The 19,907-nt window shown below is 44.9% G+C and overlaps 1 protein-coding gene across 1 annotated transcript in view; it reads right to left on the minus strand.

The window, feature by feature from the left end:
* Positions 1-19,907, minus strand: part of LOC311360410 (collagen alpha-1(XI) chain-like) — an 84,659-nt gene that overhangs the window by 32,925 nt on the left and 31,827 nt on the right. The window contains exons 12-34 of the mRNA XM_084480483.1: positions 18,832-18,906; positions 18,037-18,120; positions 16,591-16,647; positions 15,350-15,403; positions 14,969-15,022; positions 14,273-14,326; positions 13,489-13,542; positions 12,408-12,461; positions 12,053-12,097; positions 11,153-11,206; positions 10,678-10,722; positions 9,032-9,085; positions 7,802-7,846; positions 7,265-7,318; positions 7,095-7,139; positions 6,239-6,292; positions 6,082-6,126; positions 5,169-5,222; positions 4,916-5,023; positions 4,346-4,399; positions 1,609-1,662; positions 742-786; positions 313-366 (exon numbers count right to left, since the gene is read on the minus strand). Of these exons, the coding sequence (XP_084336609.1) occupies positions 313-366; positions 742-786; positions 1,609-1,662; positions 4,346-4,399; positions 4,916-5,023; positions 5,169-5,222; positions 6,082-6,126; positions 6,239-6,292; positions 7,095-7,139; positions 7,265-7,318; positions 7,802-7,846; positions 9,032-9,085; positions 10,678-10,722; positions 11,153-11,206; positions 12,053-12,097; positions 12,408-12,461; positions 13,489-13,542; positions 14,273-14,326; positions 14,969-15,022; positions 15,350-15,403; positions 16,591-16,647; positions 18,037-18,120; positions 18,832-18,906 (1,296 nt within the window). The remainder of the gene's footprint in view (positions 1-312; positions 367-741; positions 787-1,608; positions 1,663-4,345; positions 4,400-4,915; positions 5,024-5,168; positions 5,223-6,081; positions 6,127-6,238; positions 6,293-7,094; positions 7,140-7,264; positions 7,319-7,801; positions 7,847-9,031; positions 9,086-10,677; positions 10,723-11,152; positions 11,207-12,052; positions 12,098-12,407; positions 12,462-13,488; positions 13,543-14,272; positions 14,327-14,968; positions 15,023-15,349; positions 15,404-16,590; positions 16,648-18,036; positions 18,121-18,831; positions 18,907-19,907) is intronic.

Here is a 19,907-nt window from a genome sequence, read left to right on the forward strand (position 1 = left end):
CACATGTGACACATTCAAATGACACAGCCCACTCACTTCACAACACCTGTTGAACTCGTTAACACAACAGGCAATAATGTGTCACCTAACAGTCTCTGTGTGTTAAGAAGACATTATTTGGCACTCACAGTGCGAGGCCCATCTTGCATCTTGAAGCGTGCGTGTATACAGCAGATGGTTTATTATGTGTAAATACGAACACACTTGGAAGCACATTGCTCTGAAATTTCAGGGGATCCACTGCTCTGCGTGTTCATCACAGCGACCATGGACTATGTATGGGATACGGCCCGCTGCTCGCTGATTCCTTACCTTTGCTCCTGGTTTCCCTGTGGGGCCCCTGGCACCACGACCTCCACGGGGGCCCTTAGTTCACAAACACAACATAATGAAATAAACATGGACCAAATGTCAAACTCATATGCTTTTATTGTGAAAAGATACGTCTCTCCGTGTACAGAGAGACGTAGAAAAGGTTATATGTGTACAGTACATTTAAAAGCAAGAAATAGCACTACTGCAGATTCAATGGGTATATATTTAAAAGTGAGAAATAAAAAATGACTACAGGTTATATGTGTACATTTTGGAAAGAGAGACCACTGCAGGTTATATCTATACATATTTAAAAGGGGGATGGACTCCAGTAGGTTAAATGTGTACATATTTAAAAGAAAAAAGTCAAAGAAAGAAGAAAGATGCACAGTTCTCAGGGCACACCAGGCATCTGAGTTCTCTTACCGTTGGCCCACGCTGCCCTCTAGGCCCAGATTTACCAGCCAGTCCCTAAATAGAAAACGAGAAAAAAAACAAAAAATATATGAATTAATCTCAGCACTGAAAACTGGCAGCTTATGGTAAAACTATTCAGAGAGACCGAATAAAACATCACGGTTTCGAATTCTACGCTCAGAGGAGCACTGAGGGAGGGATGAAATAGAATCATCCGGAACGTCTTCTATGTATGTATGTTTATATATATATATATATATATATATATATATATATATAAAATAATGCGATTGCCTGTGTAAAAGGTTACCCAGAGGCCCTTGACAGCTTGAACTACCTGTCAATTGTGCCACTCTCGGGTCCAGATGGTGCCAGAACCTGCAGAGAGCTGCAGAGAGCAGCTTGTCTCATCAATGCATCGGCACCCCAACCCTGCATTCTCCCCCCCCCCCAACCTTCCAACCTATGAGCCCTATTCTAAAGACTTCCAGAACTCTCTACAGGCCTACTCGCGGTCACAATAAGTGTGTTGGGTTTGACATTTACTGTCTGCTTTGTTTTATCACAGCTAGTCTGTTCTGTATGACATTCTTTCCCTGTTTGATTGACTTTGAATTTGTTGGTGATTTAATGAGAAATTAATTTCTCAATCTCAACAGTTCATTTATTTATTGTAATTTCTATTTCTCGTTTGCCTAGAACCTCTGCAATGCTTTGAAGTAACACACATCAAAGGCTGAACTGAACATATTTCTAACTCAGTATTCCCGCCTCATTCGCCCCCGCTAGTTAGACTTTATTCAATGCTCCACCTCCACAGTGGGACCAAAGTTATTGACCAAAATGGTGGCTGAAAAATAATGCACAAAAGCTCACCCGAGTGCCCTTCTCTCCGTTGGCCCCTGGGAACCCGACGAAGCCGTTGGAGCCCTGCAGGTAACAGGAATAGAGAATAGAGAGAGAGAAAGAGAGCGAGAGAGAGAGAGAGAGAGGAGAGATGAATTGGCAAGGAGCGAGAGAGAGAGAGAGAGAGAGAGAGAGAGAGAGAGAGAGAGAGAGAGAGAGAGAGAGAGAGAGAGAGAGAGAGATAAAAAGAAGGGAGGGGGAACAATTAGATGTGCTCAGAGTATTTGGGGCTAGGAACACAACAGATGTCTCCTATTGACTGGCTCTGATAAAGCAGCGAGTCTGTGGAGGCTGTGAAGAAAACACCTTTTGCACTTGAATGACAATTACACCCGATACTGACAACGAGTGGGAAAACAAAGTTATCAACAGCAGGCGACCGCAAGCTAACGGGGAAATGCTTCCCGTCAATTCCTCCTGGAAAATCTGAAGAGACCCCCCCCCACGGCCTTGGTCCATCGTGCTGACACGCGGCGCTGCGTTAGCTCGTTAGCGCGGTTAAGATGCTACAACAATCGAGCGCCGTCAAACGAGCAGGAGGTGGCGGTGCTGGCAAATAAAAGATAGTGCATTGGAACAACAGCAACAGATCCCCTTTGATACCCATCAGCAATTTAGCCGCTAGGTGCTGATAGAGGCCCTGGCGTAAGTCAAACAAAGGCGGGAAAATACGCGGGGGGTGGGGGGGGGGGGGGTGGAATCAAAAGGTACGGCTAGCAGAGGCTTACCGGTGTAGCCGCACTTCCCCCGGCAGCGTTTGATAGAAAACAGAACAGAACACACGTAAAGATAGACCGTAATGCGGTGCATGTACACACACGCACACAACGCGGTGAAAGCATGCTAGTGAGCCTGCATGCTGGATTGCTGTTTAAAATAGTCATGTGTGCTCATTACCATCGGCATGCATATTTACATCATGAATGCAGCAGAAGCAACGAGGGCCACAAACCCAGTGGAGAGCACGGGCTGAATCACAAAGAGAGCAGGCAGAGAGAAAGAATAAAAAAAACATGCACAAGCTTGACTTGTTAGTTTTGTATTTGTTTTTGTCAGCGAAATAAGGACAACACCACATGACATGCTGTGAGTCTTTCTGTGGACGTCCATGTCCGCTTGAGCTATAGCTATGTGAGACTGCATGCTGGGAGATGGCCTCTTTTTTTGATGCCCAGCACCATATATAGACGACCAGAATATAAAATATAATTGGTAGATGCCTTTGTGAGTATATGCCTATAGCATGGTGGCTAAAGTTGCCCAAGCAATGTCAATGCTTTACGTGAACAACCATGCTAAACCTGGACTCTTTAGGTCATAGATCTATAACTATGGAACTATAACTATACATTTGTACTGCTTATGATGTCCCAGTCATGTTTTTTCAGTTCTTGTTCAATTTTTTTGCTTCAATTGAGAAAAAAAGCTGTATTGTTTTGAATGGATCCCATAAGGTCAATGAAACATCTACTTTACACCCATTTCAGTACAACCATTTAATTTACTTTTAAAGTACATCCATATGCCTTTTAAATGTAACTATTTGATATTTAATAGGCCTTGGTGCATCAAAGTTTTAAAAGTGGCCTTTATTCCAGTTTCCTGCTTGGGACAACAGATCTATGGGGGCGGTGTGGAGGTACAAAGGCAGAGAGCGGGAGCCTCGACTCAAGTCAGCCACCTTAGGGGCCGTCCCTTTTCTTTCCGGTCCTTTCTGCCACACAAAGCCACCGCATAGACTGGGGGCCCCCTTCACTGTGTCATCTTCAAATGGCATGAGAGAGCCCTTTTCATATGAAGAGTTATGCTTTTCTTTTCTTTTTCAAACCGGGTGCTTTTCATTTAGGATTCATTTACATGCTGCATGAATACAACCTCTCTGGACTTTTCATATCTTATCCATCGAGTGTCAGCGTATCTTTTTTATCTCTCTCTCTCTCTCTCTCTCTCTCTCCTTCCATTTGTCTCTCTCTCTGTCTGGAGTAATGTGTCACTATATTCCATTCATTACACCAATGTTGCACGTTGCATTGCTGGAGTGGCTCTGCGGAGACTTGCAGAGCCAGCTAACAACACTGGCTAACGGCAGGCAGGGGGGAGATACAGAGCTGCTCCTGAGGCAGCATGGGAGCAGTGCTGCGGTGCTAGACAGCCTAGGCTAACGCACTAGCCGTGGGAAGAATGCTGAACAACTTCTGGGAGTAGACAGCGGTAGTGTCTAAGTAGTCAGGTAAGGGTGAAGGGGCTGAGGAGGCGGGATGAAGTGAGTAAATACAAAAAGAAGTGTGTGTGTGTGTGTGTGTGTGTGTGTGTGTGTGTGTGTGTGTGTGTGTGTGTGTGTGTGCGTGAATGAATGTGTGCGTGCTGAGTATCTATAGGTGTGCTTGTGCCTGTCAGCAAAGAATTGGAGGTAGGGAAAGTACATGAAAGCATGTTCCGGGCTTTGGATGAGCAGTAATGACATAATGACACTCTGTAGACTCTGTAGACAGTGGAGGAACAAACAAACGTGTCAACACACTTGCAAACACACACACACACCCCCCCCCCCACACACACACATATAGCTATAGACACACAGACACAAGCGGGAGGCAGTACAGCTAATAAGGCAGGTTAATATTTAAGGAGATCTCTCCGCTGAAATACCCTCGAGCAAGGCATTTGGGCCAGCTTATTATCCATGTTATTATGTAGAATGATATACCTTGGAGCCTTGTCTACCAGGGTATCCAGGCAATCCAGGGACACCAAGTTTCCCCTAGAGAAAAATAATAAAACAAAAATAGCACATAAACAATTTGATTTGAATGTCACAACATTTCATTTTGTCAGAGATGATTTTTTTGGGATGGGTAAGAGTAGGATTACGGAAGTGTTCTAGTAACAGTAACAGTATAGTCTTTAAGGACTTTAATGACCATTAAAGTAAAGTGGGATAATGGGATGCTTGCCATTAAACGGTTCAACCATGTCAATGGCCCAATAAATAGGCTGTATAGGTATATTGCTGTCTCTGATTGGCACAAATTGGAGCCAATTGGTGAAGCACCAATTGGCACCAATTTGTGTTTTCCCAGAGAGGGTGTTATCCCTGAGGTTTGATTCCAGTGTTGACTTTCTCTTTAAGGATAATTGTATCCCTCCTTTATTTATTAGGAATGATCCACAAATAGAAAATTAAACCATTGCTTATCAAACAGCTGGAATACATTCCGCCCTTGGAAATTCAAGTTAGTGTTTGCAGGTTTTCAGACTTATACTTTAGGACTTATACCTTTTCTCCGGCTGTTCCAATGGGTCCTAGTTCGCCGCCGGGCCCGGACTTGCCCTTAGGGCCCTCGGGTCCGTCCTCTCCTCTGTGTCCGAGGACACCATTCTCCCCCTGGAGGCCCAGACAGAACATGTCGCAACACAGTTAATCCAGACCTACCTTTGAAGCACCCAAAAATGTACTCTCAGAACAGAGAGCACAAAGGAGAGCGTCAGAGGACACCGTCGGGTTCATACTGTGCACGTTAGGCACTTACCTTGTCACCCTTGATGCCCATGTCTCCTTTGAAGCCTGGGAATCCATCTTCTCCCTGGGGATGAAGGAGAAACACATCAGTGGTGATTAAGAGTGATTTATGGTCGATACATTTGAATGAACTACACGTTGGTTAAAAAAGGTCAAACTCGGGATACCTAATAAAGAACAAATCTGGGGGTGAGTAATAATGAACATCCAGCTCAGGACACGATTGAAATGTTAGTGATGATCGATGAATTGTGTGAGAGTTGGTGACTTGTTGGAAAGGCTGAATAGTGACCCCTCGTGGCTCAATAAGTAAAGTTTAATTTTTAGTGTCGTAAAAGTAAATAAATTATCATAATTTATCACAAATGTATCATTCTTTGAACTGTGACAATCTTTTGGCATTATTGTGCATTTGAAAATAAATTATTTGTATTAAATTAGTTTGGCTGAAGTATTATGTAGCTTTACTGACATCTGCTGATCTTTGGTGATACTACATGTTGCAAACGTTTCAGGGATTTGGGTTTATCTGCCCTGGATTTGGCACGGTGCACGTGTTTTCTGGTCTATATATTTTATGTAAAAAAAAAAATATATATATATATGTCAGAGGCAGCTACTACATTTGGCCGAGTGGAAAGTCAATGAAGTACCACTGAGGCACAAACTAGGTGCGAAACGGGAACAATGGCAAAGGATTCATCTTTATGGGAATTGCCCCTAAAAGCCGTCTCATTCCTGCCTAATGGGGCTACACTCCATTACAACTAAGTGGCTTGATGCCTTCACTGATGACTTGATGTGCTTACAAATGGATTTTCCAGGAGCCTAATTGAAAAGAGGAAAGAGTTACATCGATGAGGAGGCCATTTTGTGCAGTTGGGCAAAAAGTGAGCAAGTAGAAGGTGTTTTTATGACAGTACCTTCTCTCCTTTGCCACCTTTAAGACCTCTGATTCCTTCAGCGCCCTGGACAAAAGAAAAAGAAAAGTACAGTCAACAAATGCATAATAAACTTAATCTATGGTCCATGATAATAGTATTCATATCTCAACATTTTCTTTTAATTTTATTACTATACCTTCACACCGCGAGGCCCGGGGTAACCGATAGATCCCATCCCACCAGGATGACCCTGAAATACGTACAGTAAGAAAACGTTCCTTTAGCAATAGACAGATAATCTTATTGGTACTTAGTATTAGTACTACCAATACTAGGCTGTAATACGGAATTTAATTGGATAACATTATAAAAACAAACAGCGAAAAACTCCAATTGTTATATTATATTAAATATTTTAGATATATACATCACCATTCAAAGTGACCATTAATCTATTTTTCTACACGATCAAAGGATATTGGATATTTCTGTGTGCATGAAAACACAAAGCACAAAGACTCAAAGTGACAGGATGCATTGATACGCAGCAATGAGGCTGCGTTCAAAGCACAAAAATACATTGTGACAATTTCTACAGTAACTTCACTCAGCATTCACAATGCCCCCAAAGAGGCTTTGCTCCACATCTTGCTGTCCATGTGGCTCATGCTGGGGTTTACTCAATGAAAACATGACAGCAGGATTCTGCTGGTTCATATTAGAAACCGTTTATGCTCTTGTCATGTCTGCTTACATTGTTCATGTCCCCCTATTCTCTTCCTGGCTGGGTGTCTTTGGCCATAATGTCTACAGGCCATAATGTTTCACAGAACATTTTTGCAGGAACCTGTCTTTCATTTAATCTAAATGCTTTTCAGTGCAACTATAGCGACACTAATTAAATAACTACCTATTATATGTGCATATAATATAAAGTTATTTCATTAGAATATGGTATAATTTGTGTCTGTGTACTAATGTGCTTCTTGAACATTTGATCAATCAAGCAAAAGCCAAGACGGTGAAAATAAAAAAACATCCACAATACTTACAAGTGTCCCTTTCTCCCCAGGAGGTCCCTCCTTCCCTGGGTGACCCTGTGTGACGTGGACAGATACAAGTGATTATGTGTCCGGCAGAACATACATTCTGCCATATGCCACCATGACGGGGACATTAGGAGAAGAAATATGGTTGACAGGAAGTTGCAAGTGTTACTCACAGGGGGGCCGTCAGCTCCACCCAGGCCAGCAAGACCCTGTTTTCCTGAAGGTCCCTAAGGTTTAGATAGACAAAGAGAGAAAGAGAGAGAGACAGAGACCGAGAGAGAGACAGAGACAGAGAAAGAACATTTTCATGAGTTCTGCGAAGGAAGTGATTCACTTTTGTATCTGCACCACAACTAGAAATTAAACAAAACACAGAATAATAACTACCACTATCTATAAGATCAATGACACAATCTGGAACGTTGGATCCTTCAATGTTGTATTTTGAGAAGTTGTGTTTTTTGGGCTATGAGACATGACTGTTTATCGCTGTCCACATCTACATCTGTCTGTATATGTGTGTGTGTGTGTGTGTGTGTGTGTGTGTGTGTATCCCTCTGCAGTGAGTGTTTGGCTTGGGAAGCAGAAGCTGATATCTGCTGGATCACTTAACAGATATTGACCCAAAAAAGGACAAAAAAAAAAACAAAGCCAAAGAAAAACCCTTCTTTTTCGATACAGGGGAATGGATCAACTCTCTCCACACTTACTTTTTCACCAGGACCCCCGATCGGACCTTGAGGGCCGATGAGACCCTGAGAGGGAACAGACAGAACACAGAGTGAGAGTTAACAAACAAGGTTCCATCCATTAGAACAGTTTATTTCAATCACAATAGTCTGTGTGATGCAGAATAGCCACCGCTGCTCCATGGTTGGCAAAATATCTGTCAGGATTTCTCGCAATCAAATTATCTGTGCTAGCCTTAATTCCATGACTAAACGTATTGTGTTTCTACTCCTTTCTCCACGTTTTCCAAGTCTAACTTTGCGTGAGCGGGAGACAAAAATATGGCATTCTTGTGAAACACCACCCCCCCGCCCCCCACCGCCCTCCCCTCCGCCCCCCCCCAAACATGAAATTGCTTCACAAGCTCTCCGAGGACACTGTCAGGGCACCGGCTTCAACGGCCCGAACGAAAACATCAAAGCGCTCAACTTCACATTGTCGCCAACGTCTCCAAAGCCAGAAATCCAAACAACCTTCTTCAGCCATCCGGGCAGCGAGCAGAAGGGCTTAGCTATGACGATCATGGCAGGTTATAATCCCGTCTCAGATGTGCGTACACCGTCGATGCGGGAGAATTTAGTTTTTTGACTCAAATCTTCACGGTTGGCGCACCCCGGCCCTCCTTCCGAGCCCGTGGGTCTTGGAAGTTCGGCCTGGCACGAGAGACCCTCTGCAGGGCTGCTTGCAACCGTCCGGACAACAACAGGAGGAAGCGCTGTTCCACATTACAGGAGGTGAGGTGGCCTTCTCCCAGCCCCGTCAAGCGAACGGTGAAATTGGTTTGAGGGTGAAGGGGGTGTGTTGGGGGGGGGTCCCGACTGGGCAAGGAGGAAGCATGAAGGAGTACGGGACGGACCCCCCCCAACGGTGACACTAAGGGGGGCGCTGAGGAGTTGGACTAGAGACCCGGAGAGGAGTCTGAATCCAACAGTCGAAACTAACTTTCTTCTGAACATGGAATGAGGCGAACAGGGCGAGGATATGGGGGATGGGGCTCTGGTCGGCCGGGGGGGGGGGGGGGGGGGGGTACGGTCAGATGGCAGCAGACGTTGCGTGGGATCATTCAAGGGCAGTACTGGGAAATTGAAAGTGTTTTTGAAGTAGTATGTATGAGAGAGAGAGAGAGAGAGAGAGAGAGAGAGAGAGAGAGAGAGAGAGAGAGAGAGAGAGAGAGAGAGTAAATCTGTATAATGGCATTAAGTATGACGTACATTTGGCCCGGAGAGACCCTGTTGTCCAGGTGGTCCTGGCTCTCCTGCTGGACCCTGAACAAATAGTGACAAAAAAGTTAATCAGTTAGTACTTTTGTTCAGCGACAGTAAAAAAAAAAAAAAAGAAATGGCACTGTGTTGCATTGCATGCTGGTATGAACCGTGCAAGAATAAAGAGCTTGAAATTAATTATTCCCTTTTGATACAGATCAGGGAAATCTGATCTGGAGGTCATCACCACATCTAAATCGATTTTTATTATAAAACGGAGAAGAGCTTCGGGTCATTCCCTTCATCAAACGCTGCATGGTTCTTCACAGAAAAAGGTTCCCTCCACAAAGTGTGAACTCTCGGTCTACTCACAATGAAATAACTGGCTCAAGTTAAAATGAACAAAAGAAAGGAGGAGGGAGGGGGTCATGACCGGACTCAAAGCGTGGGCTTGGGATTACTAACATCCAGCTGACCCAGCAGTTGGACATCGTCCACTGTTTGTAACAATCCCAAGTATGCAAAACAAATAGAGAGACCAGCCGAGGGGGGAACGTGATACACTGATTCCCTGACTCACGGTATCCCAGCAAACTTGCCTGGTCACTGGCAAGAGACCCAAGTCTAACCTCGGGCCTGCGTCTCATTGAAGCCCGTTGTGAAACACACAGCTTTTATATCTGTATTTATTTGATCAAAACCCTCCCCCAAGGGATGATTTTGCCGGGAAGGGGGGATGGGGGGGATGGGTATTAAGGAACAATAGGGGCTAACTGGAAAAGGTGGGCTTGTTTGGCGTCCCTGCGGTGATTTAGCCTGCCACAAGCAATGCACATATAGAGAACCGCAAGGCGCCGTGGGAGTCTGTGGGCTACAGCTGTTACAACAGACGGAAAAACAAACGGTTGATTCAGACAGGGCTTTGAATGCCTCCGGTGTTGATTGTTAGCGGGGCCCCAGTCTCTTTGATTTGTTTTATTCTGAGGGAGGAATAGAAATCTGTGACAGTCTATGTCAGGTAATTGTATCTGTAAAAGCTTGTGACTTACCACACACTAAACGTTGGTGTTGTTTGTCGTTGGCTATTAAACCCACCCCAACATTTCGTCAAAAGAGAGTGAAAAAGACCAGACCACCCAAACACAGGCAGAGCTCAGGAATCCAATCACCACGGGAACACTAACTATATCATCAGACAGCTTAACGACAGCTGTTTGTTTTTAAGGATTGTTCACTTGACGCGTGGCGGCAGGAAGTGTGTGTGTGTGTGTGTGTGTGGGGAGTGGGGTCTTAACAGCTGCGTCCTACGACCAATCCCTGATGGCTTACATCTCATCCCGGATCTCTCAGCAGGAAGTGGTGTGTGTGTGTGTGTGTGTGTCCTAAGTGTGTGTGTGTGTGTGTGTGTGTAGGAGTACTGATTCTTGTGACTAATGCAGCGATAAGAGAAGGCCTTTTCAATACATCAATGACCACACTCTGACCACCTCCGCTCTAGTGGAGGAGGGGGAGGGGGTCAAAGACCTGAGCTCAGACTGGGGTCGAAACAACACACTGATTGCCTGGAAAATCCCAAAGTGGGAGGGGCTTAACCTCTTACTTTCTCTGCCAAAAAAGTGGAGATAATATGTAGAGCAACGCATAGAACATCTCACCATGTTTCCTTTAGGACCAGCATGACCATCGAGTCCAGGCATTCCCTGTATAGGAGGAGGAGGCAAAATGATTTACAGGCATTACATCAAACCTGTGAGGTAATAATGTAGTGCCCAATGTATTGTGGGCAACATGTTAGCCCTAAGAAGCGTTCAGGTGAACAGAGGTGCACCATGCTTATTGGTGACATGGGACAGTGGTTAGCATCTCAGAGGTTCATAAGCCGTTATGACCACATATTAGTTAGTATTATTCAGATGAGCAGTGGTTCATAGTACATTATTTCTAGCGACATGTTAGCTGCTAGCATGATATATATATAGGCGATTGGTGACACGTTAGCCATTAGCAGTATTCAGAGGAAAGAGAGTCATCCTACATGTTGTGTAGCAGCGTTCAGATGAACATAGGTTCATCATAGATATTAGGGCCATGTTAACTGTTGGCATAAGTGAGATGAACAGAGATACGTACACGCTGTCCAGCAGTTCCGATAGACCCTCTGGGACCGAGCAGACCCCGGGGTCCCTATGGGAAATGAATAACAACAACAGATATATTATTATTATATTACATTAGAATGCATGAGAAATTGTAAAATATAACTTCTGATCTTATAATTTTTTATGAATGAATCTAGTTGTTATGTTTAGAAGGAGATGGAAGATAAGGAAGGGTTGATATGATATGATAGGTTTATAGTTAGTTATAGTCCTGGGAAACCACCAAAATTACACAACGAGTGTGAAACATTGACCCCGTGTGGTCAAACACAGCAACTGCAGTTAAGGCTGACACCACAGTTGCAATCTTATCGTGATTTATTTTCTGCTCCACATTATTTTTTATCTTATTCACAATATGATAGTAAATTCCATGCATTTACTGCGATCCAGGAAGAAAACTGCATCCAAAATTATTAATTTAACGCAAACCACTCATCCCCCAGGTCTATTTTTTCTGCCTATTATCGTTCCTCAGTGAAACCAGGAAAAGGGTGAAGCTACAAACACGAGGAAACCTCGCAGGCAGGAATGTTATTACGAGCAATGCCCAGCGGTGTTATCTGCTGGAGTAATTGTGGTAAGTGTGGATCGAGGGAAGTGTTTAAGTCTGTCTGCGTTTGAGTCGTACTCTCGACGTCTGAGTGTGTGTCTGATTCTCCATCACCCACACACACTCACACTCACACACACACACACACACACACACACACACACACACACACACACACACACTCAAATGTACATTTTGTTCATTGTTGTGAAAGGTGTTTAAGGTGAACACAAATTTGGGCAAGGGAGTATGTAAGAAAACGTTTAGGATTTTTTGAAAAATGGCTGGTACGAAATGCTAAAAACAAGGTCCACTTACGCTGTCTCCGGCCATGCCTCTCTGTCCGACCTGTCCGTCCTCCCCCTGAAGACACAGAGCAGAGAGCACACTGAGCAACACACTGGGGATGAATCAAACAATAGAGTAGAGAAATAAGGGAGAGAGTAATAGTACGAGAGAGAGAGAGAGAGAGAGAGAGAGAGAAAGAGAGAGAGAGAGGGAGAGGGAGAGAGAGAGAGAGAGAGAGCGAGAGAGAGAGAGGGAGAGGGAGAGGGAGAGAGAGAGGGAGAGAGAGATACAGACAGAGAGATAGAGATACAGAGAGAGAGAGAGAGAGAGAGAGAGAGAGAGAGAGAGAGAGAGAGAGAGACAAAAAGAGAGGTGTTGTACTTACTCTCGGACCATCGTCTCCTGGAGCTCCTGGAGATCCTGTGGGACCATGCTCCCCCTGTTAGAACACAGAGGGAGAGGGGGGAGAGAGAGAGAGCCAAAGGGAGAGAGAGGGAGAGGGAGAGAGAGGGAGGTAGAAGGAACATGGAGTAGCGAGTGTTAGTGGGTGTCAGCGGGTGGCTTGGGGTTTGGATGGTAGCTTAACCTCGGAAGGACACAGTTAATGTCGGCAAAGGTAATTTGTAATCATTCTGTCTGTCACAGGGCGATTGACTGCTCAAACACGTAGCAACCATGAAAAATAAACAAATGTGATAAAACCCGGTAGGAAGTATACATATATATATTTATATACATATATATATAAACTTTTTTTTTTCAAGTAAAAACTAAATAGGAACCCTTTAATCTATGCATTGCCAGGGCCACCCTCCTGGCATAGAGACTCCCCTCTTTCTGTTTACCATTTATAGGGACTCGAGGCACTGGTCTCCCACTGGGTGCCCTGTAATTACTCAGCACGGGGTGAGGAACTAGAAATACTCTCTTGGTGATGCTTGTCCTCCTCACCGCGCACTCCCTCAAATTCTGACGCTCTCACAATTCCACGAACTTCCGAATCAGCACTAGCCCAGCCCAGCGGTTTGAGGGGTGACCTGGTTGGTCCTGAAAACGGCGGTTCTCCTAAGGCCCCGCTGTAGTAAACGGGTCGCATGCAACGCATGCAGCTCCGTGGGCGCCTATGCAATTACATCTGTCTACGCTATGGAGGTAAAGTATAGGTGGCAGCTTCAACGCATCAAATATAGCTGAACCCATGCTACGTTTAAGGACAGGGTAACAGAAAAGTCTGTCTTAGCATAATAAGATAAAATGACCTAGCAGTCATCTTATCCATCAGCGATCGTCCGAGGAAACCCGGCTTTAAAACTCAATGTATACGCAGAACCGACATCAAAGTGTGTATCCTACAGGTACGTTTCTGAGAGTTAGGCTTTGATAAGTTGTGGCGCCGGGCGAACCCACCGTGATTTGCTGGGGGTTTATATGCTGGTCTCAGAACAGATGCTTGAACGGTTACTCACCCTGTGTCCCTTCTCTCCAGGTAGACCCGGGAGGCCATCAAAACCACGGTCACCCTGCAGACACACACATGCACACATGATGCGCACGTGCACACACACACACACACACACACACACACACCGAAGCACACACGTACACACAGGCACACACACACACACACACACACACACACACAGTCAGTACATTTTCAGCATTTCTACAGTGTGGTTTTAAAGACCGAAGTTAACATATTATCATAAATCTGCCAAACTCTACCTGCAACTGTTTTAATTAAGCTATATTTTATTTTATTTTAATTCCAGCCATTCCACATCTCTGTGTAAATGTTACAATTTTCTTTTTCGCTTTATCAGTTGTTGTATATTTGATGTATTTGCATTGTATATTGTGTATATATTGTTGTTTTTGCTGACTCTACATCATTGCAAATGTGGATCACCCCTCAATTGATCTTTCGAGTATAAATAAAGGTTAAATTAAATGAAAATGAAAACTTGTATCGCAATAAGTTAAATCACATTCTAGTTTTTACTGCATCTTAACTCGGATTGTCAGGGGAAGAATATGAATTAATTCTGCTCTTCTTCACTTCATTGTGTGAAAGCATGTGTATATTGCTATATGATGATGCCACATAATTATGTTAGAAAACATCTAATCTAGATCTAATCACAGCAAACGATGCAAAATGGAAAGTCATAAGCGCTTGGGGATAGTGAATGTTTCTGGTGAATATCTAGGAACACTATACACTATATAGACTTGATCAAATATATACTGTACCTTTCCTCCACCCTCTCCAGGCATGCCTCTAGCTCCGTCAGCTCCATTGCGACCCTGCAGGAAATAAGAAGAGGAGAAGGAGGAGGAGGTAGAGGAGTAGCGGGAGGAGGAGAAGGAGCAAGAGGTAGAGGAGAAAGAGGAGGAGGAGGAGGAGGTGGAGGAGGAGGAGAGCCACAGGAATATAAACATTACGCTATGCAAAGCAAAAGAAATCCCATTACAGGCTGATGCAGAACTTATACAACAGAACAAAGGGTGTGTGGGGGGTAAACTCGGCGACATGCTGCTATTGTCGTGACCGGCGTAGCGTTGAGTAAACAACAACGTTTACATGTTGAGAATGGAGCTGAGGGTGAGGGGGCTGAGGGCAAGGGGTAGGAAGGGGACGCCGGGCACGGTGGAGAGAGGACTGTTGTGGCACTACATTACAGAAGAGCGCCCTTTGCAATCGTCAGATTTGACAATGTGACAATGATTTGTTGTAATAAATGGACATCGAGGTGGGTTTTAAGGAGAAGTGTTTGGAGGAGTTTGGATGCTTGTGATGGAGGAACGCACTTTGAACATGCATTTCACCAAACAAGACCAGTGAATGTTGGGGACTGCATCTAGTTCGGGCTGGTCCACTGTTGTGGTCCGGTTTTCTTTTTTCGAATATAAAATACACTATAAACACAAAGGCTTTGGTCTTCTCACCCTCTTTCCTAGTTTTCCTGGTGGGCCAGTGGAGCCCTGCAGACCTCTGGGACCCTGAAAATCAAGCAGGAACAGTTCCAATACATTGTGTATAATCTGTGTGGTTACATCGTGTTATACCAAAGTATGGGTTCATTGATTGTAGAAAAGTAGATTTGGTTCCTTTTTTGTTAATGGTACAATGATTCAATTGTTGATTGATTGTTGATTGATTCAATGAAGTTATTCTTACTTTTAATGATTTATCAGGGTTCTAAAATGTATTTTGCATACTGTAGGAGTAAAGGTAAGTAAACACACACACACACACACACACACACACACACACACACACACACCCTTCACACCTATTTTATTAGACTGCGTGTGTGTGTGTCTTACCTGTGGACCTGAGTCACCACCATCGCCTTTAAGTCCAGTGGCACCAGGACCTCCCTAGAAAAGATTATGCATGTGCAGCAACACACACACACACACACACACACACACACACACACACGCACGCACGCACACACACACACACACACACACACACACACACACACACACACACACACACACACACACACACAGGTTAATTCAAGTGTTATTTCTCTTCTTCTGTTCTTACCGGTTTTCATCTACCAAGCAGCTGGGAGAGCAAGCTATCACACATGCAGACACATATAACTTGAGACGGGTCTACAAAACAATGAGTGCACCGAATGATTCACATATGTATATATATATATATATATATATATATATATATAGACGTAACATACAAACTCCCCCTATCAGCCAGATGAGATAACAGGATACAGAGGGCTGTGCTGTTCAATTTATTGTGCAGGGACGTGTTGTACACACACACACACACACACACACACACACACACTAGTTGTCGCGTGAACAAGGGGGGGGGGGGGGGGGGAACCTGGAGGCAACACAAAAGAGGGTGTGGGGGTGATGATCGATGGCAGTGTGTAAGCTGCTCGTAACATCTGGAGTCGTCAATGCTCTATTCTGCTAATGAAACTCTGGCAGACAGGCAGGGGATGTGCATGCACGCGCGTGTGTGCGCGCGTGTGTGTGTGTGCACGCATGTGTCAACAGATGCTTTTAGTTTGATCCACTACAGGAAGAAGCTCTCGTCACTCTGTGTTTCCCATCGACTGTGGAATGAGGGTATGGTAGGTGGATCAGTTGTGCCCGTATGTGTGTGTGTGTGTGTGTGTGTCTTTGTGTGTGCATTTTTAAGTATGCAAATCGTCAATTTTTTGTTTATAGGTGTTGTGTGTGTGTATGTGTGTGTGTGTGTGTGTGTGTTTTTGTCTGTGTGTTTGCGTTTGTAAGTATGCCGACTACTTAGTGTGTTGGTGTGCATGTGACTGTGCAAGTGTGTGTGTGTGTGTGTGTGGGGGTGTGTGTGTGTGTGTGTCTATGTGTGTAAGTATGTCGTCATCTTATTATGTGTGTATCCATGTGTTGAGGTGTGCATGTGTTTGAGCAAGTGTGTGTGTGTGTGTGTGTGTGTGTGTGTGTAGGTGTGTGTGTGTGTGTGTGTGCGAGCATGTGTTAGCATGTGTGTTTACACATGTAAGCGGGTGCATTCGTGTGGACATGCACTCAAGGTCACTCACCACAGGGCCAGATCTGCCAGACATTCCCATTGGCCCGGGAGAACCCCTCATAGTGAGCTGTGGATTGGAGGATGACAGCTCATAAACAAACCAATCAAAGCAAAGTGCTGACACATACACAAGTAAACTGGTCCAACCCTATTAAAACTCAAACCCTCATTTTGACGTACAGGGAATGGTGGAATTGAACCCTATCGTTTGGAGTGGTTCATGCAGTGGTCTATTGTTGTAGTCCGTTTATTGGCATCTTGTGAAACACAATTGTACAACTGTCCTTGATGTAATGAAGTGTGAGGAACAAGAGAGCCAGGAAAAGTCCAGCTGCGGGGGCTAACAAGGTACATTGGCTTCCCTTAATAAGCTCAGCACTTTACCCTTCTGTATAGCCAGGGGTCTGTTGCCATGCAAACCGATGTGGCTACTTAGAAGCTACGTGTTCATTGATTTGGACTGGATTTATTGAAATAAAGGGCAAGTTTTGAATACTACTCATTAAGTCACCTCTGGAAATGTCGATTTTGAATGTAGTGTGCACTACGGTAGACTCTGAATTGACTTTTTACTCGCTCCAATCATGTTAAAGTTGTTAGCATAGTTTGTTCGCACATAAATCTGCATGTACTTTTTTATGGAAGTTCCATTGTTTCCCTGACGTACGCACCGCCTCATTATACTATTCAAGAAATTGTTGGACCGAAACGCACAACATTCTCATATAATACAAAAACCGGCAACCACATTTATCGACATATGGTTTCCATAGCATAGCACACGGCTAGCCGCGGTTGAACTTGCTGTGATAGAGCAGAGACCCTTCCAGTGCACCCATAAAATGCTATTTTCTCTCGCAGTCGTTACCACTCGGTGGGGAATCTCTCTCTGAGGTCGGCAAAGATTGCTGGGCTCTCTTTTGGCCCCCCTGCGTACTTCCCTCTAGACCGAGAACCAGGAGAGTACGGAAGGGACAAGTGCTCTCTGGAAACTATAGCAGCCACCTGCTGTTTGCTCAAGGGACCACTCTACACGAACATAATGCTGTGAAATGTTCCCAGTGTGTTCTATATAACACTTTGATGACGGCCATATAGCGTGTCTGGAATTGTGTCGTTTTTTTTTCCTGCTTGCGCAAATTCATCGCAGCCGACATGCACAATGGAATGCCCAAAAGCAACAATCAGTGAGTGAAAAAGAAACACATTTTTGGGCTGTGTCATTTCATTGGGAGTCCTTGAGGAGCTATACAATCATAAATGATGGTCAGATTTACTACACTTAACAGTAAGCAGACCGAATTGCTGGTTATTTGAGTTCATGTATGGCGTGGACTGATATACAGCTTTGTGTTATGATGCCATGAACATCTTGCTGATTTTGCCAAAGACAAAGTTCCTATTTGTCTAACTTGTGTAAGTCACTTCAAGCAGCATTCTCAGCATCAATACTCACCCTAGCCTGGGCCAGGATCGCCTGAGCCTGGGCTTCCTGCGCTGAGACCACTGGGCCCTTGTGGGACTCTCCCCCTGCGCGGAACTGTGGGCCGAAACAGAGAGACCAGAGTCACCGGGATGAATGAAAGCACATCAAGTTGTATCCATGGTCTATTGAGCCCCCCGATGCAAAACCCGCTTCCTATCATCCCGTCCCGCTTTCCCAGGGACACTTGTAAACCTGTCAGTGCTGCTGCTACACTCACACAAAATACACACCGTGTCCTCATAACATGTATATATAGGAAAGGCTAAGAGAGTCGACACACACACACACACACACCCATGTCTACGTGCGCAAGGAGACAGCCACTGATGCTCATTACACATGCTGACAGGCATCATTGCACACACACACACACACACACACACACAAACTTAAATGGATATGCACGTACACACAACCCCCACCCCCCCCCACACACACACGCACACACACACACACACACACACACACACACACACACACAAGACAAACAGCAGGCTGAGAAGAGAGCGGGCGGTCGCCAAGGCTTTTCAAAGTCACTGGTTCCAGTCCATTGGGCTGGCTGACATTTACAACCCCACTGATTTGTGACTCAAAGCAAATAAGGGTGAGATTCCTTGGCTCGCTGATGATGCTATGAGCTAAAGCCCAGCTAACTGGAGGGAGCGGGGTCTGCGGGGCTAGGGCCAGGTGAGTGAGAGCGAGGCAGACAGCCCTGCTAGGTGGCTAGGCAGCCGGCTGGTTCATGGAGGACAGAACAGGACTCACCGGCAGCATCAGGATGGTACCAGCAGGACCCGGAATACCGTCAGAACCGGGAATACCGGGACGCCCTGGAGGACCCTGGGAAAAGAGAGACGAACCGTTTATTTCATGCGGCAACCACAATACATTTCCTGTAATACAATATCTCCTTTTTAAAACGAGTACATTTTGAATTGTAAATCAGATCATATGGACACAATTTCAGAGCGGACGGAATTGGAAGAGCACAGAAACGCTTTCCATTCAATTATGTTATTTTTTCATAATGATCTTAAACTGCACGAGTGAGTACCTTAGTGTTTATCTTTGACAACCATGTCCCTGCAGGGAGAGCCCTGAAGTGCTTGAGTCTGCATTATCCTAAATTAAATATGGGCTGGATCGATGGGCCTTTTCAGACAAGCATATGGAGACAATGAGATCCGGCTAGGGAGTGACTCCATTAAGAAATTAAAAATCGTCTTTCTTTCCATGGTGGCCTTTATCCGAGAAGCAGGCAGAGCCCATAGCTGCTCTGCTAGAGAGAAGGAACAGAGACTACCAGTGTTGTATCCAGTAGTTTGACACAATGCCCACTGAAGCAATCACTGCCCTTAGCCAAAAAAGCAATTAAACTCCCATCCAGGAAACCCAAAGTCACTACAAAAATAAAGCATGCATTAATCTGGTCTCAGACAATATTGCGCCTGTTAATTGCAGGAGAACTCTGAATGGACATAAATTCCTAAAGAGCATTATGCTAATGGGCAACATGCTCTGTAATCAACAGTTGGGTGGTAAAAACCCTGTATGGCTGCATACTGACAGTGCTGATTAGGCTGGAACACAGTCTGGCCCATAAACAAATGAATAAAGACAGCAGGTTATCTTAAAGAGCCATCCTAAATAACACGTACGCATTCCCCTCCCTCCCCCCCTGTTCCTTTCAGCAGGCATGTCACGCACCAAGGTCTCTCGGGCAGAAGAACTCAAATCGTTCCCATGTGTGTTCACAAAACAAACCCCCACCAGCATCTCCGCTCTGGCCCATCGCTACAGCGCCACCAAGTGGCCGTGGAGACATGTGAGGCACCGGGGAC

The sequence above is a fragment of the Micromesistius poutassou genome (genome assembly GCF_964030765.1).
Source record: "Micromesistius poutassou genome assembly, chromosome: 16".
Taxonomy (NCBI): Eukaryota; Metazoa; Chordata; class Actinopteri; order Gadiformes; family Gadidae; genus Micromesistius; species Micromesistius poutassou.